This window comes from Athene cunicularia (genome assembly GCF_003259725.1).
Source record: "Athene cunicularia isolate RWA chromosome 11 unlocalized genomic scaffold, athCun1 chr11_part1, whole genome shotgun sequence".
NCBI classification, from domain to species: Eukaryota; Metazoa; Chordata; class Aves; order Strigiformes; family Strigidae; genus Athene; species Athene cunicularia.
Window position 1 is genome coordinate 17,891,086 of NW_020799113.1, and position 18,465 is coordinate 17,909,550.

An 18,465-nucleotide genomic window follows, 5' to 3' on the forward strand; every position below is an offset into this window, starting at 1 on the left:
ATTTTAAATCAGCAAGGGTGATAAAAATGTCATCAAAAATGGTTTGTGAGGGACCCTGCTTCAAAAAAAGGTTAATTATATTTGCTTTCTGTTCCCCTGACCACCCTCCACTTTCTTCTCTCCTTCCAAAGGCTTTGGGTAGCCAAGGATCTCCTGTGCAAAACCTTTGCAGGTTTCTACATGGTTACAATTTTGACACTACAAGTAGCAAAGGGTAGCATTGCTCTGGGGCTCCCACACCAGCCAGTACAAAATGGGTTAGCAAAAAAAACCACACAGACACAGGATGATCCAGATAAGCAACGTCTTGCAACTGAGACCCAATGAGTAAATGCATTTTTACATTTGTACGTGACTGCATCTTCCCCTTGTGTCAGTACAGTGCATGGTGGGGAGATGCTCGGTTGTTTTGAGTCTGGGAGCAAAGCGTGTGATACACGGTACAGCAAATCACACGCGTCCTGTTTCAGTCTGGGTCAAATCATATGTTTCCTTCATCCACGGAGCCACTTTTATCTAAATAAAACATTCAGCAGCAGCTAAAGTATATCTATGAAAAGAAAAGCGTTAATCTATAAAGTGCTGGGCTCAATTATGGCTGCCAGTGTGGGCATGAAATGGAGCGGGAGAGGGATGAAAGCCCCCGGCTGTCTCCTGCACCACTCCGAGTTTCCAAATCCAGGGAGTGGGCACGCTGCTCCCACCCTGAGAAACCCTCCAGCAATGAGACCGTGCAGCCCTGTTCTCTCTAGCATCTCTCCTGCGGTCGCTGTAACCAGTCTCGTATGTGCACTAGCGGCTTTGGGGAGTGCTGTCCCAAGGAGATGCCGCTGGGAAAAGCCGAGGAGCCGGTCTGGTCTGTACCATGCTTTGCCTTTGATAACCCCCTGACTCTTGGGTGTGCTTCGTCCTCACCGCGCCTGCTCTCTCCACTGCCCGGCTCCCGGCTGAGAGATGGCCACGCGACCAGCGTGCGCGCCCCGGCGTCGGCCTCGCGCGCCGAACATCGCCAGCCTCGGCACCTTCACAGCTTTTCCTCGGCCGTCTGACCTTATCTAGCCAAACAAAGGCCAAAAAATGAGCATTTGAGAGACCAACCAAATTTGGCAGGTATGAAGCTTCTCTTGAACAAAGAAAAAAAAAAAAAAGAAACAAACTAAAGAAAAACTGAGTTGAGAGTTGAAAGCAGCAGGGAACATGACACTTGGTTGACTTTGCCGTGAGCTCTTTCCACCACCATGAAACCATGTGGCGGACTTTGCAACTCTCTAACTGGTCTGGTTTTTTCATTCCTCTTATCTCTCTCCTTTCCTGTGTTGTTTTTTTGCATGACCTGTAACCAAAAAGCTGACTTCTCGCTGTGCATACGTTTGAACGTATGGCTCTTCTGCTGGCGAATAGCTAATGTTCTTCTAGAGGCATGAGCTAGTATCAGTAGTAGCTGCCTGACTTCTAGTCTGGTTGTTCTTAGATGCCCTTCATTATGTCTTTCCTTTTTATACTATTTCCTCTTCCTTTTTCACTTATTTCCCCTCTCTGCGAGACTCTTTCTGTTGAGCCATCTTCCAAGAGAACTAAAAAAAAAATTAAAAAATTAAAAGCCCAGCAACAGACAACAACACTAAACCAAATAACAAAACCAGGCAAAGGTCACGGCAAGGTCATTTCCAAAATTATGTCACCTTGAAGTCTGCTTCCAACTCTAGATTAATTCAAGGATCTACCAGTCCTTGGTTAATGTATCCAACCAGTTGTGTGCCACACACACTCGAGAAAGTGAAAAAAAATATTTAAAATTAATGAAAACATTTTAGAAAATCTGCATGAGCTACACCGACACATAAATCTGATCGAAGGGCAAAAATAACTCCCCATCCATGCATGGTGCATGATGATTTCTATGAGCTGGGTTCCTGTAAATTATATGCTATGCAAAAATCAAAACAGCTCTGTAAAGTTAAATGCCCTTAAGTTACTAACTGTATGTCAAATATTATAGGGATTGCATCTGTGTATGTATATGTTCAGCTGTATGTATACATAAATTTATTATGTATATCGTAGCTGCTTTTTTTTTTTGTTTTCCTCCTTAATTTAGTTGGTTTAGATTTCCCTACGTGTTGAACGTCCCCAAGTCACTGTCTTTGGCCTGATGCGATCTCTCCTTTCTGTTGCAGAACCGCATGCACGAATCACTGAAGCTTTTTGACAGCATCTGCAACAACAAATGGTTCACAGATACATCTATCATCCTCTTTCTAAACAAGAAGGACATATTTGAGGAGAAAATTAAGAAATCTCCACTGACTATCTGCTTTCCTGAGTATACAGGTAATGAGAAATCTGGCTGTACAGGAAAATGAATAGCAAAGGGATCATGGAACATTTCCCATCCAGGCTGATACTGTTGTGTATCACAGGCAACAAGGCTAAAGATGCATAGCTAGAGCTCCTCTTTGCTTCCCTGCAAGTTTTATTTCAATAAATGCCATAGGATCACCCCCACCATGTGGTCCACTAAAAGTGAGAGGATGACTTAAACACAAGTTCTTTGCCAGCAAAGGGCCGCCATCACTAAGCAGGATGTTTGATCTCTGCCCACGGGTGGTATCGATGCCGAGCCAACGCCTGCAGGTGTGGGGCTGGCAGCACACTCCCTAAACCTGCTTCCCAGCGTCGCTCAGGAACATGAACCCTCTTGAAGGTCTTTCAGAAAGATGTGGTGATCTTAACCATTACAAATGGGTAACTGATCTCTGCGAGACCAACCCACGGGGTTTGTTAGGCTGTCCCCAGTTGGAGTCCTGCTTGGCTGATCCATAACCCATCATGTTCCCATCCGTGGATCCTGGATGACCACAGTGAGGATCCCTCTGCAGTTCTTGGCCACTACCCCACTGCCAGACACCAAGGGGCTACAGGGTCAGCCCTCCACCATGCAGACAGTAGGTCCCACAGCTCGGCTGCTTCAGCTCAAGCTGTAAATTTTTATCATATTAGTTTAGGAGGTCCCCAGTTTTGCTCTTGGGCTCGCTGACATCAAGGATCTGGACATAGAAATGCTTTCAGTCAAATGCAGATAGAAAACAAGGCGCTGGATTTTTCTCGTGCCCTGGCCACCCACATCTCTTAACCCATAGTGCCAGCAGAGAAGAGCTGCAGCAAGCCATGCCCTGAGCTTGGCTGGGGTGAGAAGGCCTTGGTGATACTTGGAGACCAGAGCAGAAGCTCTGCAACAGGGCAGCGGGCAAGAAGCCCTCGCTTCTGCTGCCTGCCTGGCATCTGACCTGCTAATGATGAGACTATATCACCCATGCAAAGGCTGCATGCAGCTGCACCCCACTGCTGCTCGCTGCATCTCGCCAGCTTCCACAAACCCTCATTACCATTCCGAAACAGCATAAAAATAAACTTTTACTGTCATGAATTATTTAAGCTCACCAGAGACATCGAAATGAATCAAGGTGACAGACAGAGCAGCAGATCTCTGTCAGGAAATGTAGTTGTGAACCAGGAGTACCAATAGTGTCACATTCCTGGGCAGGCCAACAAATTATTAACCAGAGCTTCCTCTCTCTGAGCACTTGATTTTTCACTGTGAATAGGCAAAAGTGATCCATCATTGCTGCTTTGGGCTGAATGCTCTATGGCCATGGAGCTAAATGACTCCGTCTGAATTCAGAAGAACATCTGCAGGCTTCCTCTCCAGGGAAGGTTTGGATGTTTGTCACCACCAACACATTTCAGCCATCTACTCATCTGCTTGGTCCAGACAGAACCAACATATTCCTGACACGTTTGTCTAAAAAGATCTAATAATGGAAATATCACAGTCTTTACAGTTGAAAACTCACAATAATGCCAACCCCAATTTTTTCTGGTTGCAGATTAGATTGTTGCTTGCCATCTTTTGGATGGCTTGTAGAGCAGCTCATCACCATCCTATTTTAGCAGTGCTTCTGTATACCAGAAGATTTTTATCATGCCCTCTTCCTTTTTCCCTTTTTTCATGAAGAAAACCTGCACCTTTCACTCCTTCCTGATCACATTTTGTGGACGTGGTTTTGTGGATCTTCACTGAAGTCTCCCAGTATCCCCACTCAGAAATAATAATCTTACATATCCCTGATGGCAGAGAGACAGAACAACAAGGAATACAAGAAGGAATATTTTTTGAAGTGTAACTTTTCTTTCCCAAGCTATCCCAGCCCAAGAGAATTGTACAGTGGAGGAGGCAGACCGTCTACAGATGTAGCTGAGCTCTCAGCTGACCACAGAGAGGAAAACAAATATAGCTTGTTTCTGGAGCACTTCAGCCCCAAGTGAACCAAATCAGTCTTTCCCAAATCTCAGATTAGCCCAGAGATGCTCTAAATTCCTTTGAGGTGCTGTTCTGGAAGCTGGGAGTTATCACAGTGGCAGGGACCCTCACTGACCTCTTGTCTCTCTCATGCCATCAGAGAGGGCTGGAAGGCTGAAATTCCTTCCACTGATCCAACAGGGATCTGAATCACAGAGGGGAAAAATATCTCATGCCCAGGCGTTCAGCAACGCCATTAAAAGTTGGAAGTTAGCTTGGCTAGTGTTAAGCCCAGACTTTAGACCCAAGCACAGACTTAAGCTTGCTTGCCCCTGCTTTGCTGACCACAGCTCAGATGAAGCCCTTGTGGCCTTGTGAAAAAGTAGTATTATTAGAAAGTTGCCCTGGAGTTAAAAAGAATTATTTGATGCAAGCCTATAAGTCAAACAAGCGGACTTTCAACATCACAAGTAGGTTCCACAAAATGCTTTGAACAAAATGAAGTTTCTGATGTCCGTTAGTCCTGCTGACAGAGAATTATTAGAAGACTACATCCACAAATTTGCTTGCTGTATGCTGGAGCACTGACTATTTCCATCCCCTTAATTCACTCATGCTTTTAACTAATCCACAATACTTATAAAGCAGCAGCAGAATCCAGAGTGTGTTTTAAACCAAGGCAGCATTAGTGATTCCCTGCTCTCCCAGAAGTAATGCAGCATCTAAATCCTCATGCCTTTGAACAATCCTTTCATGAAATACCCTCCTGGTTTTGCACACAGCAAGTGGAACTGTTCCTAAATTCTTTACACAGGTCTTCACGCAAGAACCTGCTCCCAGAAATCATTTTGCTTCTCTTACTTCAAGCATATTCTCAAATCTCATGGTCTTCATAAGCTTGTATCTTCAACTGGCAGTGCATGTACGTGTAAGTGCAAGTCATCTCCCATATCAGGTGCCTTCAGCACTAGCAAATCTGAGACCCAAGGAGGCTTCTCTTCATCAGAGGACAACATTTCCCATCAGTAAAGCACCATGGACGGAGAGGATGCAAGAGCATGAGCAGTGTTGCCCCTGTGGATCCTTCCAGGGCTCAGGGACGCTGGCACTGGGCAGTACCCAGCAGGGCTGTGAGGCTGCACTCCAGCCCAGTCCGGCAAACTGAGCTTATCAGCTGTGAGCAGTGTCAAGGCTGGCCAGATGAGAAGGATCTGCTCTTTTGCATGACTGCTCTTAAGCTTTTTTAACAGAAAACCTGATGTGTAAGAAATAAGGTTTGGCACAGACATCTCTGTACATCAAAACAAGAAACTCCTCATGCCATGGTTTTAGCCACAGCTCTATCAGAGGCTACTGTGATCATAATTCCTCAAAAAGAGGGACATTTCCTGCTAGATTTTTTTTATTTTGAGAAAACCCCTCTTTGCTCTGTAACAGAGGCTGAATCTTTCCATGTCCTTTTCTCAGCAGTTCAGGGAAAGGAAGGCACAGTTACCAGTACTGCCCTCAATTCACAGATATTTTAACTCCTCTTTTTCATCAAAAGCTGAAACCTTAATAAAAAAAATGAAAAAAAGTAAAAAAGCTAAGCCTTTGCACCAGGCTAAGCACTTACCACATTCCTGGCAGATTTTTTTCTCTTTTTTTTTTTTTTTTTTGGTCACCACAATGTGGAATTTCTTCTGGTTTTCCCATCATAGCCTGTTTTAACACTCAGTTCCCTCATCCATTTCACCTCTACAAACAGCAACTCAGAGTAAAAGTACAGCTGCTCTGACAGTCAGAGAGCAACTCCTCCCTTGCAGCAGGCCCAGCTGGTAATAGTGCCCGTCCGTGAGATGGAGATGGGGCAGCTGGGTTGCAGCAGCCCCATACGCGCTCCCCCTGTTCCTACAACGGGGCGCTTGCAGGCACCCTATGGATTTAGTGTTACAGGATTGCTTTAACCCACTCTTTGCTTTCATCTTGGCTCTCTTGTAGGCCCCAACTCTTTCACAGAGGCAGTGGCTTACATCCAGGCTCAGTACGAGAGCAAGAACAAGTCCCCCAACAAGGAGATCTACACACACATCACCTGCGCCACCGACACCAACAACATCCAGTTCGTCTTTGACGCCGTCACGGATGTCATCATCGCCAACAACCTGCGGGGATGCGGACTCTACTGAAGCCCTCCCCTCCTCTCCTCACACCTGCTGGGAGCATCCTCCAGTCCCGCGGACAGGTCCTCTCTCTTTTCTTCTTTTTTTTTCTCCTCCGAAGATGATGAGGAAGAAGTACATAAATCCCTCCTCCCGTCCCAGAAAACTTTGCAGCAAGTTCTGCTTTCCCCAGCCCTGTTTTATTTTATTTTGGTTTATTTCTGGTTCGTTCCCTTGCTGCCTCATTCTACTCCTCCGTTCCAATTTGCAGTGCCATAGAGGGAGCTAACGCATTTCCCACAAAGTGCATTTCAACTGCCAAAAGACAAAAATACTTCCGTTTTAAAAAAAGAAAAAAATCAAAGCCTTAAAATAGGGGTCAGCCACAGTGTAGTTTGGAACTGAACCTTTTTTTTTCCTTGAAATTACGGGATATTTTTAATTCTCCTCATTATTTATCTTTTTTTAAAAACACTGTTCCTTTGGGAAGTGCTAGATACAACATGATTATTTTGAGGGTACCTTATGGCTCCAGTTCCTACCCCACAGCTGGAGGGGTCAGTGTTGAACACAGCCACCACAGCTTGGATTTGTATACTCTCCTTTTTTCCAGACAGCTATTTGAACAAGTAAGACAGCCATATTGAGTTCTGCTGGTGTCTAAGACAGACACAGTAACAAAACCTACTAAGTTTTGTCTAAAAGCATTCATTACCAGTAACAGTTTTACCTCAATTTTTTCAAAATTAATGTTAAAATTTGTCTAGTGGTTTCAGTAACCTGTTTGTTAGGCACTTGTCTGGATGCCACAGAGCTGCTGAGCTGAGTTGGTCAGTGGCAGCTGGGCTTGGATCCCTGGAGTGTAGGCAGGAGGATGCCCTGGGACGGCGTCCTGACGGGGACCCTGCACTCAGGAGCATCCCAGCCAGGATCCCAGCCTGGGCACCCAGCGGCCTTTCCCAAAGCACCTCCCAGCCTAAGTGATTTCAGCAGAGCGGATGCTCCTGCAAACACACAGCATCTCTTTCCACACTGCAGCCCTGAATCCCTGGGATGCACCAAAAATATTTACCCCTGGCTCCTTGTAGGCAGAGTTTGGCCTTCAAGTATCTGGAAAGTGGGGAGGTGCTTTGGGAAGACTCACCATGCTTGGTGACAGCAAGGTGTGCAGGAGCCTCACGCTCTTCATGTCCACCTTGGACATCTAAATACCCTTGAGAAGCCTGACTTTGCACTCTGAGCCTCCTTGGCTGAGCAGAATCTGGTAGCTTGCCTGTGTCATCTCCTGCCTGGGCATCCAAGAGCTCCAGGTTTGGTGTCTCCTGTCAGGGAGTCTCTTTACCGGTATCTAAAGCAAGAGGGCTGGTGTGTACCGGCTGTGTAGTGAGGGCTCAGGGAGCTGATATGAGCCAAGGGATGGAGTAGGAAGGAAAAGTGCAAGGAAGGGAAAGAAGAGAGGGAGTAAAGGCAGGGGAGAGGTGTGGAAATAGCAAGGGTAGCATCCAGCAGAGCAAAATGTGGGGGCACAGAGAGGAGGACAAACACGGCCGGGCCAGGTTAGGTGTGGCCATCCGCCTGCCATCACCAAGAGCTCCGGGTACCATCAGGGTGAAGGCAGAGGGAGCATGAGAGGTGGGGTATCACCTCTGGGATCATGGAGGAACCCTTAGAAATCCACCCCGAAAGCTTCTTTGGTGTCTGGGTGAGACAACCACCTCTGAGGTCCCACTCAGCATGGCATCTGGGGGCAGGTAGGCAGTGCTGATCCCTGCCTCTGCTCTAACTCTTACAAGTCCACGATCCTGGAAAATGTGAGTCTTTCCAGGCCAGTGACAAGTTCAGCTGTCCTCTCTTGGGAGCCTGAGCTAGGGGTGTCTTTCAGGTCTCAGGAGGTCTAAGTTTTCTCCAGTGCCATGCCTGAGAGGGACAATATCTCTTTTCTCACTGTGCCTATCTAAGGAGAGATGGTGTGAGAGCAGCCTAAAGCAGCACAGCCCAAAGGCACAGGGCCAGGTGAGCGTTGCTGTGCAGGAGGCAGGGAAAGGAGCAGGTACATGGCATGGGATGGAGAAGACTGTTGGAGGAGATGGTGGGCGGGGTGGTTTGGGAGAGAAGTTGCAGAAGGGAGATGAGGCAGGTTGATGCAGCAGGGAGGACAGGAAGAGAAGGGCACCTGAGAGCTGGAGGAGAGTCCCCGTCAGAGGTTGTACTCTGCTGGGAAAAAAACCCAGCCAGGGGTTTAAACAAAACTCCCGCCAGGGATGTGAGGCAGGAGCACCCCAGGGCAAACAGGGGAGGCCTGAGGAGGAGAACAAGGTGGCTTTCACCCATCTATCCAGCTCACAGCCCAGCATGGTTGGCAGCTGTGTCAGTAACCCCCTAAATAGCATCAAATGATAAAACTGTGTTTAGTATTGTACAGTGAGGATCCACTGCTGCTCTGTTGGACACTAACAGCAATAACGCCAGGTCTCTGTCTCCCTTGCTCTGGCACAAGTGAGTACACACCTTTCTTTTCACACTTCAGCCTTAAAATACCTCCAGCAGCATCAGCTCCTGCAGAGAGCTGGCCAGCCAGTAAATCCAGGAGCCCCTCTGCTCCTCACACCACATCCCACCCACACGCCTTGTTTTCCCAGGTCCCAGCTTCTCTCCCAGCTCCATTTAATGCCAGCACACTCTGCTCTACAACTCTAAACCAAAGGAACACTGAACACAAAGCCTGCGCATGTTTTTGTATTTGATTTAGCTTAGGATTTTCAGAGTCAATGAGAAGGTTTTCCAAAGAAAGGATCCCAATGGGAAGCACCGACCCAGTTCTCTGGTTCCTTGGAAGGGACCAGCTGATGGCAATGGGACGGTGCTTCTGCTGTAGGAGGGGCAGGGAATTAGCTGGAGGGATGCAGAGGGACAGGGATGTGCCTGGAGCTTGTCCCATGTGGTTGGCTGAGTCCCACCAGGAACACCTAGCATCCAAATGTATGTTGTGTGTCAAAATGAGGGCTGAAAAGCTGAATATTAGCTTCATTTGGTACATAAAGTGTATGTAACTGCTAGACCCAGAGTGCAGGGCCAGACCTGTGTGCTGTGGTGCGCTGATGGCTTGCACTGCCAGTGAGGCAGGCCTTATATTAAGCTCTGTCAGAAGAGTTTGATCAGCATCACTAGAATTTTGGAGATTTTCTGTCCCCACCCCTTGCTGTAGGTGACATTTTATCCAAGCAAATAAGTAACAGAAGCTGTTCCCAGTGAAGGCAGCACCAAGCCAAGGCTTCAGGACTTAAAGCGCACAGAACTATTCTGGTAAAGACAATTTAAATTAACTCAACCCCAAACTCTGCTGAATGCATCTGAGTCACCAGTGCCACCTCAGTGCACTTGTGCCACGCTCCGGGTTGAACTCAGGTAGCCCGTACCCGGCTGTGCTGGCTGGGAGGTCCAAACCCCCTCCTGCCCCAGCCCCTCCACAACTCCAGCTGCTTCCCCAGCATGTTGGTGACAGCCAACGGCTGGGGCTCCACAGGGACAAAAAGAGGAGGAAATGTTGACACACAGAGTCTTTTCTTTCATTTTCTTCAGTATATTGTATGTCTAAAGCTTCATTTCAGCTGCTGCTGCTGACATTCCCTCCCTCACACGAGTGTCGTGAGGATTCACTGACAAAGGCTGGAAATGGCATTTGGAAGACAAAATGCTTCCAGCGTTAAACACTACTATTTCTCCCGCTTGATGGCCATGTATAGATTTTTGTCGCCAAAACGCCTGCCAAAGCATTACTCACTGCTAGCTTTCTGCATCCTCCCAAGCCTTTTCTGACAGATGTGCCTTCTGCAGGCAATCTTTTGCCCTGTGCTTTTTCTAAACACCATCAATTGCCTAGAAAGAAGACCTTGAAATACACTGCCTGCTTTCAAAAGCCCTCTTCTTAATAGCCCCTTGTGCTCTGCAATTGCAGTGCTCCAAATCCCGAGCCTCAGAGGCCCTGAGTTCTGTTTAATTTGCAGCCTCCACATAACAGGGGTGTTGCAACGGATACAGCTGCATCAGAAATCATACCAGGGCACGGGGGACATATTTTAAAAGCACAGAACTGAAACAGCTACCTATATACCCTGCTGGCCTTCAAAGCTAATGTGAGGGTTTGCAAAAGATGCCCTTCTGAGGATGCAGGAGGTTTTTAATGACTCCGGTCACCTGTCCAGCAGCAGCATCTGAGGGGCGTCACGTTGCAAGCAGTGTTAGGAGCTCGTGATGTTTCAGACAGCATCAAAAAGAAAGAAGGAAGCCCCACAGCTTGTTCCATCAGCAATGAGAGGGTCAAGTGGGGAGCCGTGAGATAAAAACAAAATGCAAATAACTCCTTTATTTAAACAATAATTTCAATGAAATAGAGAAACCTGTACAAGAAAGCCTTGAAATGAACCTGTAGATGAGGCTGCAGGGTTAAGGTGCAGAGCACCGTCCTCCCTGGGAGGATGCAGTAGCTGGGCTTGTCAGGAGAACTAGCAATAAACACGCGCTGGGAAAGCACACGTTAAAATACAGCCACATACTTCAAAGGCCATTTTTTTTCTTTAGCAAATAGAGTTCACAGTCTGTTTTTTACATGCGGCCGGAGGAACCCAGTGGAGTGGCAGGGCAGCGGGACTGTGTGGCGAGGCCATCTGGCCCCTCCGTCTGCTAGCACAGGGCTGTCCCTGCTGCCCCTGCCCTCCCACGGGGTGAAGGGTCGGCGGCTTCCCACCACTGCCCTCCCAGAAATTCTTCCAACTACATCTCTCTCAGGAGTTTTGTACAAGAATTAGCTTCTTGCCTTGCCAGCCTCCCTGGATGGCTGGCCAGCCTGTCCCTCCATGGAGGGGACGGCATCCTCACGAGGAGGCTGCCATGGCTCCTCAGTAGATGTGATTTTGTTTTACAGGACACTAAAAGTATTAATGAGAGCAGTCTATACTGTAATGTATATTAAAATGTACCTGGTGGGTTTAATCTATTGTGAGTCCAGTGCTTGCCTGCAAGGGAACAGACTGTTCTCAGGCCAGGAATGCAATCCGAGAGGTCAGGTTGGGACATAGATGTCTTTTTGCCAAAACATCCCCGTGTGCTCAGTCGCTGCTGCATGAAGCGTCGGGCAGCCCCTCACTGTGCAGCTCGACAAGGCACCGGGTTCAGCTGCGGGTGGCAGACATCCCCCATGGGGGATTTTGCAGTTAATGCTCTTAACAGGGACCAACCCTGCACTGTTCACCTGTAAGATGTGTCCAAGTATTTTGTGGCCAAAAAAACCTCCTGAAGCCAGGGAGAGTTGTTGAGTTCCTGGGAACAAGGCTGACCGTCTGTCAAGTCGATTAGAAAAGCTTAGTACTAGTGTATTTGTGTCTTTGTCATGGGCCAGGTTTGTCTTCAGGCTTACGACCAAAAACCCCACAACCATTTCCAAGGAGACTACAACACTCATTAAGGATCTGATGCCAGAAGCGTCAAGGTCAGTAGAGATGGTGCTACCGAGCATCATCCCGAACCACCCAAACCCATCACACATCTGCATCCCCAACACACGCACGAGAAATCAGGGACCTGGTCCAGGTGGCACAAAAAAAGTGGACCACAGTCTCGTCTCTACCTCCCCAAAGGAAAGAGCAGGCAGAAACCCTCTCCCAGAGCACCCCAAGACTTGAGTGTACGTTGCCATTTCTGAGCTCCTGCAATGACCTGCAATAACTGATGCTGGCAGATATAGGTACAGAACCTATATAAGACCTTGTGCTGAGAATGTAGCTATGGAAAGGGACTTCTCACAGGACTGCTCATGTCCAGACCAGCAGCCTGCAAGATCTTTATTTGTGCTGCAAAATCTAGCAAGTATGACCTTTAAACACTGATCTGTTAATAAGAGGAGGACCACCAAAGCCTCCTGGCTGGCACCCTGCAGGCAGAGGGAGAGGGGAGAGAGCTGGGATGGATATAGGGCAAAAAACATGTCACAGAGAGGGCAGCTCAGTTCTCCATGGGCACCGGGTGCAGCAGCCGTGGGGAGGAGAGAGCCAGGGAGGAGGTGGAGGGCTGGGAGCCGGCCCGACACTTGCTGCCCCAGCTCCTCCCACCCAGTGTCTTGGAAATTGATGTCATGACCAAATCCTGGCTGGCCTGTAGCACAGGCAAGCAGCTTCAGGTCTAACCCCCCTGCTCCAGGTGGGGAGAGATCACAGCAGGTAACAACAGGATTTTCAGCATTGACCAAGTCTCACCAGCATTTCCAGTGCTGGAGCTACGCAATGGTACTGGGCAAGAAAATAGGGCTGTTTAAAGACCAGTTACTGCCCCATTGAATAGCCCAGACCCTAATTTAAGATCCTCAGCCCTATTCCCCCCACCTCCCCTTTCCCTCCTTCAGCTCGACAAGGGAACAGTGACCATCACCCTGCCTCTGGGCTCCCTGCTCCCCACCACATTTCTTCCCAAAGGATCACCGGAGGCCGCCACGATTTTCCTTTTGCTGGTTTCCCGCTGAATCATTTCTCCTGCATGTTTGATGGCCCAAACTGTATTAACTGTAATTTTGTACGAAGAGTGACTGTCCATTGGTTTAATAGAGCATTAGTTATTGTAATAATTTATTGGCTGTTGGTAATGTATTTATTAGTTACAAACTGTTAATAAAGTGCCAGCTCTTTTCTAGTGTGAGAGGGTTTTTATTGTGTCTCCCTTGAGCGCGTCCAGCTTCTCAAGCCTGTTATTCACCCTGCATCTGCTCCACACACATGTATGACACATGCCTGCAGTGTCAGTCGTCTGCCACAGCATCATTTGCCTGGAAATAAGGAATCTGAAAAGGATATAACCAAAAGGTATTTAATTTTATGTATTTGGTGGGAATTTTTTTTCCTTTGATTTTAAGTAGAATAAATTTACCATCATCTCCGTCTTCTCGTTGGCTTCTTGAAACTTCTCCCCTCGTGAAGCTGTCCCTTGCCCCGGTGTATCTGTGTCAGACCATCCATGCTTTTCTTCCAGCACTGCCTGACCCCGCGCTGGCCTCCGTCTGCCCGTGTCCAGCTGCCCTTCTGGCAGCCATCAGTGGCAGGGCCCAGCATCCTGCTGCCCCTTGGCTTCCTCCAGGCACAAATCTATTACAAGCAGCAGGCCTTGCTTTTCTTTTCAGCCATCTCATCACATGAGCCTTGTGAGCACCGAAGCAAAAAAGCCATTTTGGGTTCAATTCAAAAAATGGTGCTTTTCCCACCTTTTAGTAACACAGTACTTAGAGAACTTCTCCCTCCCTTTGAAATAGCTCTTGGGCCAGTTGTTCTTTTATGTTTAAACCAAAGATCTTCCATTATTTAGGGCTCAAAATAGAAGCAAAGAACTTGAAGAAGCCAAGAGAAAATTTTCCATAAACCTCAGCAAAGGAAAATTAACCTTTATTCCTATTGACTTCACCAATTTCCAGTGATGTAACCAGCTGGACCCCTCCTCAGACACATATCCCGATACATCCCATCCTGCAGGTCAGACAGAATGACAGGACAGCTCTGAGAAGACCTAATGCCTGAGAGGGAAAGGATTTTTCTTTGTATATTTGCATTGGAGATTTTTAACATTTTCTTCCAGGGTGCCATCCTGCCTGGATCTTCTGCACGAGCATCCAAGGCCCAGAAGTCACCAGGGTTATTTTCCCTGCAATGGGGATTTTCATTTCCCCAGGCACACGCGTTATTTCAGCTACTCCTCCACCAACACGATCACTCCTTTATTGAAATATAATGCATACATATGACAACATAAGTGATGAACAAGGAGAAAACCCAGATACTCTCCATGAAAATCTGAAGACCCAGTATCTTTGCAACAGTCACAAATCAGGAAGAGACATGTCCTTTTGTGGTGGTTTCTGTTGTCCCCATGAATAAGGACTTTTATATTTTAATTTTTTAAAAAAAAGATAAGGATCAAATGAGGTCCCAAAGCTTTGGAAAGCAACTGCTTGGCATTCCTAGCTACTCTTTTTCAAGGAACCAACAGTGTAATCTCAAAGCCTTTCAAGATTAAATCAGACATCTGCTAAATTTTGCATGCAAAAGCTACAGTTGAAGTATAGCTAATAAAATGACTCACTAATAAAACATTCATGGCAAATTCCAAAATGTGTAATTGGGTCATCATTTCATGAACAAACACGTGTGTTCTCACAAATCTTTGGCAAATCCAAAGCCCCCCCACCCTTTGCTGCGCCTCAAAAAAAAAAAAAAAAAAGAGAAGGGGCTCTGGGGGGATGTTTGCTGCAGGAGGGTTCCCCACCGGCTGCCAAACACCTTGCTGCCCTGCAGCATGTCTGCTGCTCTCAGCTTCACTCCAGGCTTCTCCAAATAGCCAGGTGTCCCTGTGCGAGCGGCCAAGGCAGGGCTCAGCCCCAAGAGGGGGCTGCAGAGAGGGGCAGGGGGTGGCCAGCTCCTTCACCAAGGCCTGGTTTTGCACCAGAAGCTTTGCACGTTCGAGTTGTAAACTAGGTGGGTATGTGCAATGAAAAAGGCACACGGCCTGCCTAAAGTGTCTGCCGAAGTCATCAGTGGAGCAGCAGGGAATGGCTTGCTCTTTATTCTAAGAGCAAGTTAACGATGGAGAAAGTTTTTGAGGGCTCCTAGAGAGCCGTATCTGTCCTGCCCAGTGGCACCTTCACACTAACAGCGAGTGCCTGCGCCTGCCTGCACAGACACCCCCCGGCCTCTCGAAAGAAGCATGAAAGTACTCTGCTTGATGGTGCCCTGCAACAGCTGATGTGGTGTCTCCTCCTCCTCCTCCTGTCCTTCTGTCTGCTCTCCATTCCTTTCTGGTAACAACTTCTGTGGCATGGGGAAAAATGGTTTTATATGGCTTTTGTCCACATGTGAAAGAACAATTCCTTTAAAAAAAAAAATCTTTTAGAGATTTGCCTCCATTTATGCTCGTACTAAAACAATGCTTAAAGTCTCCCTGGAGCTGCCCTCAAGTGCAGGAGGGCTGCGGGGTGGGCTGGCAGAGGCACCTGCACTGGTTTCCTCCACGCAGCAGCACTTGGAATTCCTTAGCACTGACCCAGCCACCACTGTGGTATTTTCAAAGATGGGCAGAAGATTTTTTTCAGGGACAGAAGGGCCCAGCCCGGACAGGACCTGCCCCAGCCTCTGGGCAGTCCCTCAGTACTGGTCTCACCACGATGGCACCGCTCGGGTCCGTGGGATCACCCCGAGATGGCCAAACTCCACCTGGTCCCCACGCCCAGCACGTTCCGACTGCTGCTGTCTGTCCATCCTGTATTTAGGCTCCACAGGTGATACTTCATGGGCGCTCGGCCCCTGAAGAGACACAGGGCCCCTCCCACACTCCCCTGGTTAGGTAGGTGATGAGCAAATGACTTTTTCTGCTCGTCCTTGAAGGTTCAGGTGTCAGCTCTGCTAGAGCAGCCCCACAGGGACATGGTGGAGGATCAGCTGCAACCTCCACACCTGCCTTGTCCTCCAGCCCAAGAGAGCAATGCCCTGGTTTTCCTTCACCTTTGTAACCATCTCACATTTACCACTGTCTTAATTTAGATTTTCTTTTTTTTTGCTTTCTAACCATTTCAATTCAGAAAAATGTTCTCCTCTCCTCTAACTCTTTCTCTTTGCCTTTCTCTCTCCCCTCTCCTCCCTCCATGCTCTCCGTTGCAGAACCGCATGCACGAATCTCTCATGCTCTTCGACTCCATCTGTAACAACAAATTCTTCATCGATACCTCCATCATTCTCTTCCTTAACAAGAAAGACCTATTTGCTGAGAAGATCAAGAAATCACCTCTGACCATCTGCTTCCCTGAATACACAGGTACGTGCCAGGGCTGATGCGGCACAGCCCTGCGGGACGCCCACCACCGCACCACCGGGGCTGGGGGGCTGCGTCTCGCCCCAGAGGTGGGCAGGGTGGGGTAGAGGGGACAGGATGCCTTAATGGGGGGGACAAAAGCACTGCCCACCTTCAAGAGGCGCGGTACAGCTCTGGCACCCTGTCAGGGGGCGTGGTTTGTGTCCTGCGTGCGGTCAGTCCTGATGGCAAAGGTGCACGACTGGCTGATGGGACAGGGAGATGCTCAAAATGGTCACGATGAGTTGAGGCAGATGGAGACGAGCTTTACTGGGTGGCCACGGGGAGCTGTGGAGAGGAGTGGCCTTGGTGGGAGCTGACTGCCTGCTCTTCAGCTGTCCTGTTTGCCCGCGGCTCCTGAGAAGCTCCTGCCACAGGAGCCAAGACATACGGTCCTCCAGGCTGCATCTCCCACTCGCACCCTCCCAGGATGGCCTTTGTGCAGGGTACAGCTGGGGAAGAAAAAAGCCCCTTTACGGCAGAAATCTGTGGAACCACAAGAAAATCATACTTTAAGTGAAACCAACATGGCTTGGGGGACAGAACAAAACCCAAGAAAATGGGGGAAGAATAGATACCGCTTCTGAATTCTCTAAAGGAAAGAAAAAAATCAGATTCAGAGGCTGCAGCATCCACTACAAATACTTGAATGTCTCTGCACTATTTCACCCAGAGCACACCTACTCTGGACACCAGAGTGTGGGGACAAGGAAGGCCCCCAGCAAGACGTCACCCATTCCCCTATGGCAGAAGTGCACCAGCATTTCCACCGGAGGTTTTTAGGCTTCATCATGAAAGCAGCAGTATTTTTTGTCACAGCCACCTAGTGGAACATCCCAGACTACCACAAGAAGTTGTACAGCACATCATGGCTACCCCAGGGAGCAGAACAGCCTGGTGGCACCAGGCCACCTCCCCTCTCCTTCAGCCAACCGCCTCATTGGGAAGGAGGGGAACCAGCAAGCTGGAAAAGGAAAATAAATCTCCAGATAATAGCAGCTCTTCCAAAGGCGATTTCAAGGGTGTAATTCAGGCTTTGCGACTTCCCACGAGGGGCCAGGCGCAGCCACTCTCGCTGCTGTAAGCAGCTTAATGCAATAATGCACATTTTTCAGCTCAAACATCTGGCCCCTCTCCAGCCCACCTTACAAAAGCAAAACTCCCCTGGACCACTGAGCAGGTGGGCAATGACACATCTCTGAGGGGCTCCTGCCCCAACGCATCCCCTCACAGAGCCTAGGGGGAGACCCCAGCCTATGGCACACAGAGGGGCTCAGCCCCACTACAGGGGCACAGCCAGCACCCATGGGTGACAATGGAGTAGCCACCAAACCCCCCAGCCATCCTGCCTAGCCGGGGGGCCACCAGGCCCCCTGGACTTTCCCCTCCACACTCCCTTGGGATGTCATTGCAAGACACACCACAGAGACTCACCAGGACAGCAACATGGCCTGGCCCCGGGGAGAAAAGGGGAGCGGGGCAGTAAGGGCAAAGCTGCAACACCTGGAGAGGAAGGAGTCTCCAACAGAGCCCAGGTGTTCTGCAGTCGGGGGGGAAGAGAAGGGAAATGGGGCAGAATGGGGTGGAAAAGAGGAGGTTATGGGGAAAGGAGGGAGACGTGGGGGGAAAGAGGGTAAATAGACACTTGCTGAGGGGTGAACTTGGGGGAAAATTTGACAATAAATAGGTTTTTCCTTAAATTTTCAAAATAAAGCACTTTGCAAGCAGTGAGGGGCCAGGTGCTTGGTGGGGGGGTGGTGGCCGATGACCCTGACACCCCCCGCTCTGTCCCCCCTGCCTCTGCCCACAGGTCCCAACACCTACGAGGATGCAGCTGCCTACATCCAAGCACAATTCGAAAGCAAAAACCGCTCCCCCAACAAGGAGATTTACTGCCACATGACGTGCGCCACAGACACGAACAACATCCAGGTGGTATTTGACGCCGTCACCGACATCATCATTGCCAACAACCTGCGGGGCTGCGGCTTGTACTGAACCCCGCGGGCAAAGCGACTTCTTTGGTGGCGGTCCCGGCGCCAGGAGAGAAGAGAAACAAAAAATGAAAAAACCCAACGCAACCACACACAGACACACACAAACACACATGCGCGCGGGGAAAAAAAAAAAAAAAAAACGTTTTTATTA

The 18,465-nt window shown here is 48.7% G+C and overlaps 1 protein-coding gene across 1 annotated transcript in view; it reads left to right on the forward strand.

Moving 5' to 3' along the window:
* The window catches only part of GNAO1 (G protein subunit alpha o1), an 88,946-nt gene extending 75,824 nt beyond the window's left edge, over window positions 1-13,122 (forward strand). The window contains exons 5-6 of the mRNA XM_026856541.1: window positions 2,178-2,331; window positions 6,281-13,122. Coding sequence (XP_026712342.1) covers window positions 2,178-2,331; window positions 6,281-6,468 — 342 coding nt within the window. The 3' untranslated portion in view covers window positions 6,469-13,122. The remainder of the gene's footprint in view (window positions 1-2,177; window positions 2,332-6,280) is intronic.
* Window positions 13,123-18,465: the final 5,343 nt, after the last annotated feature.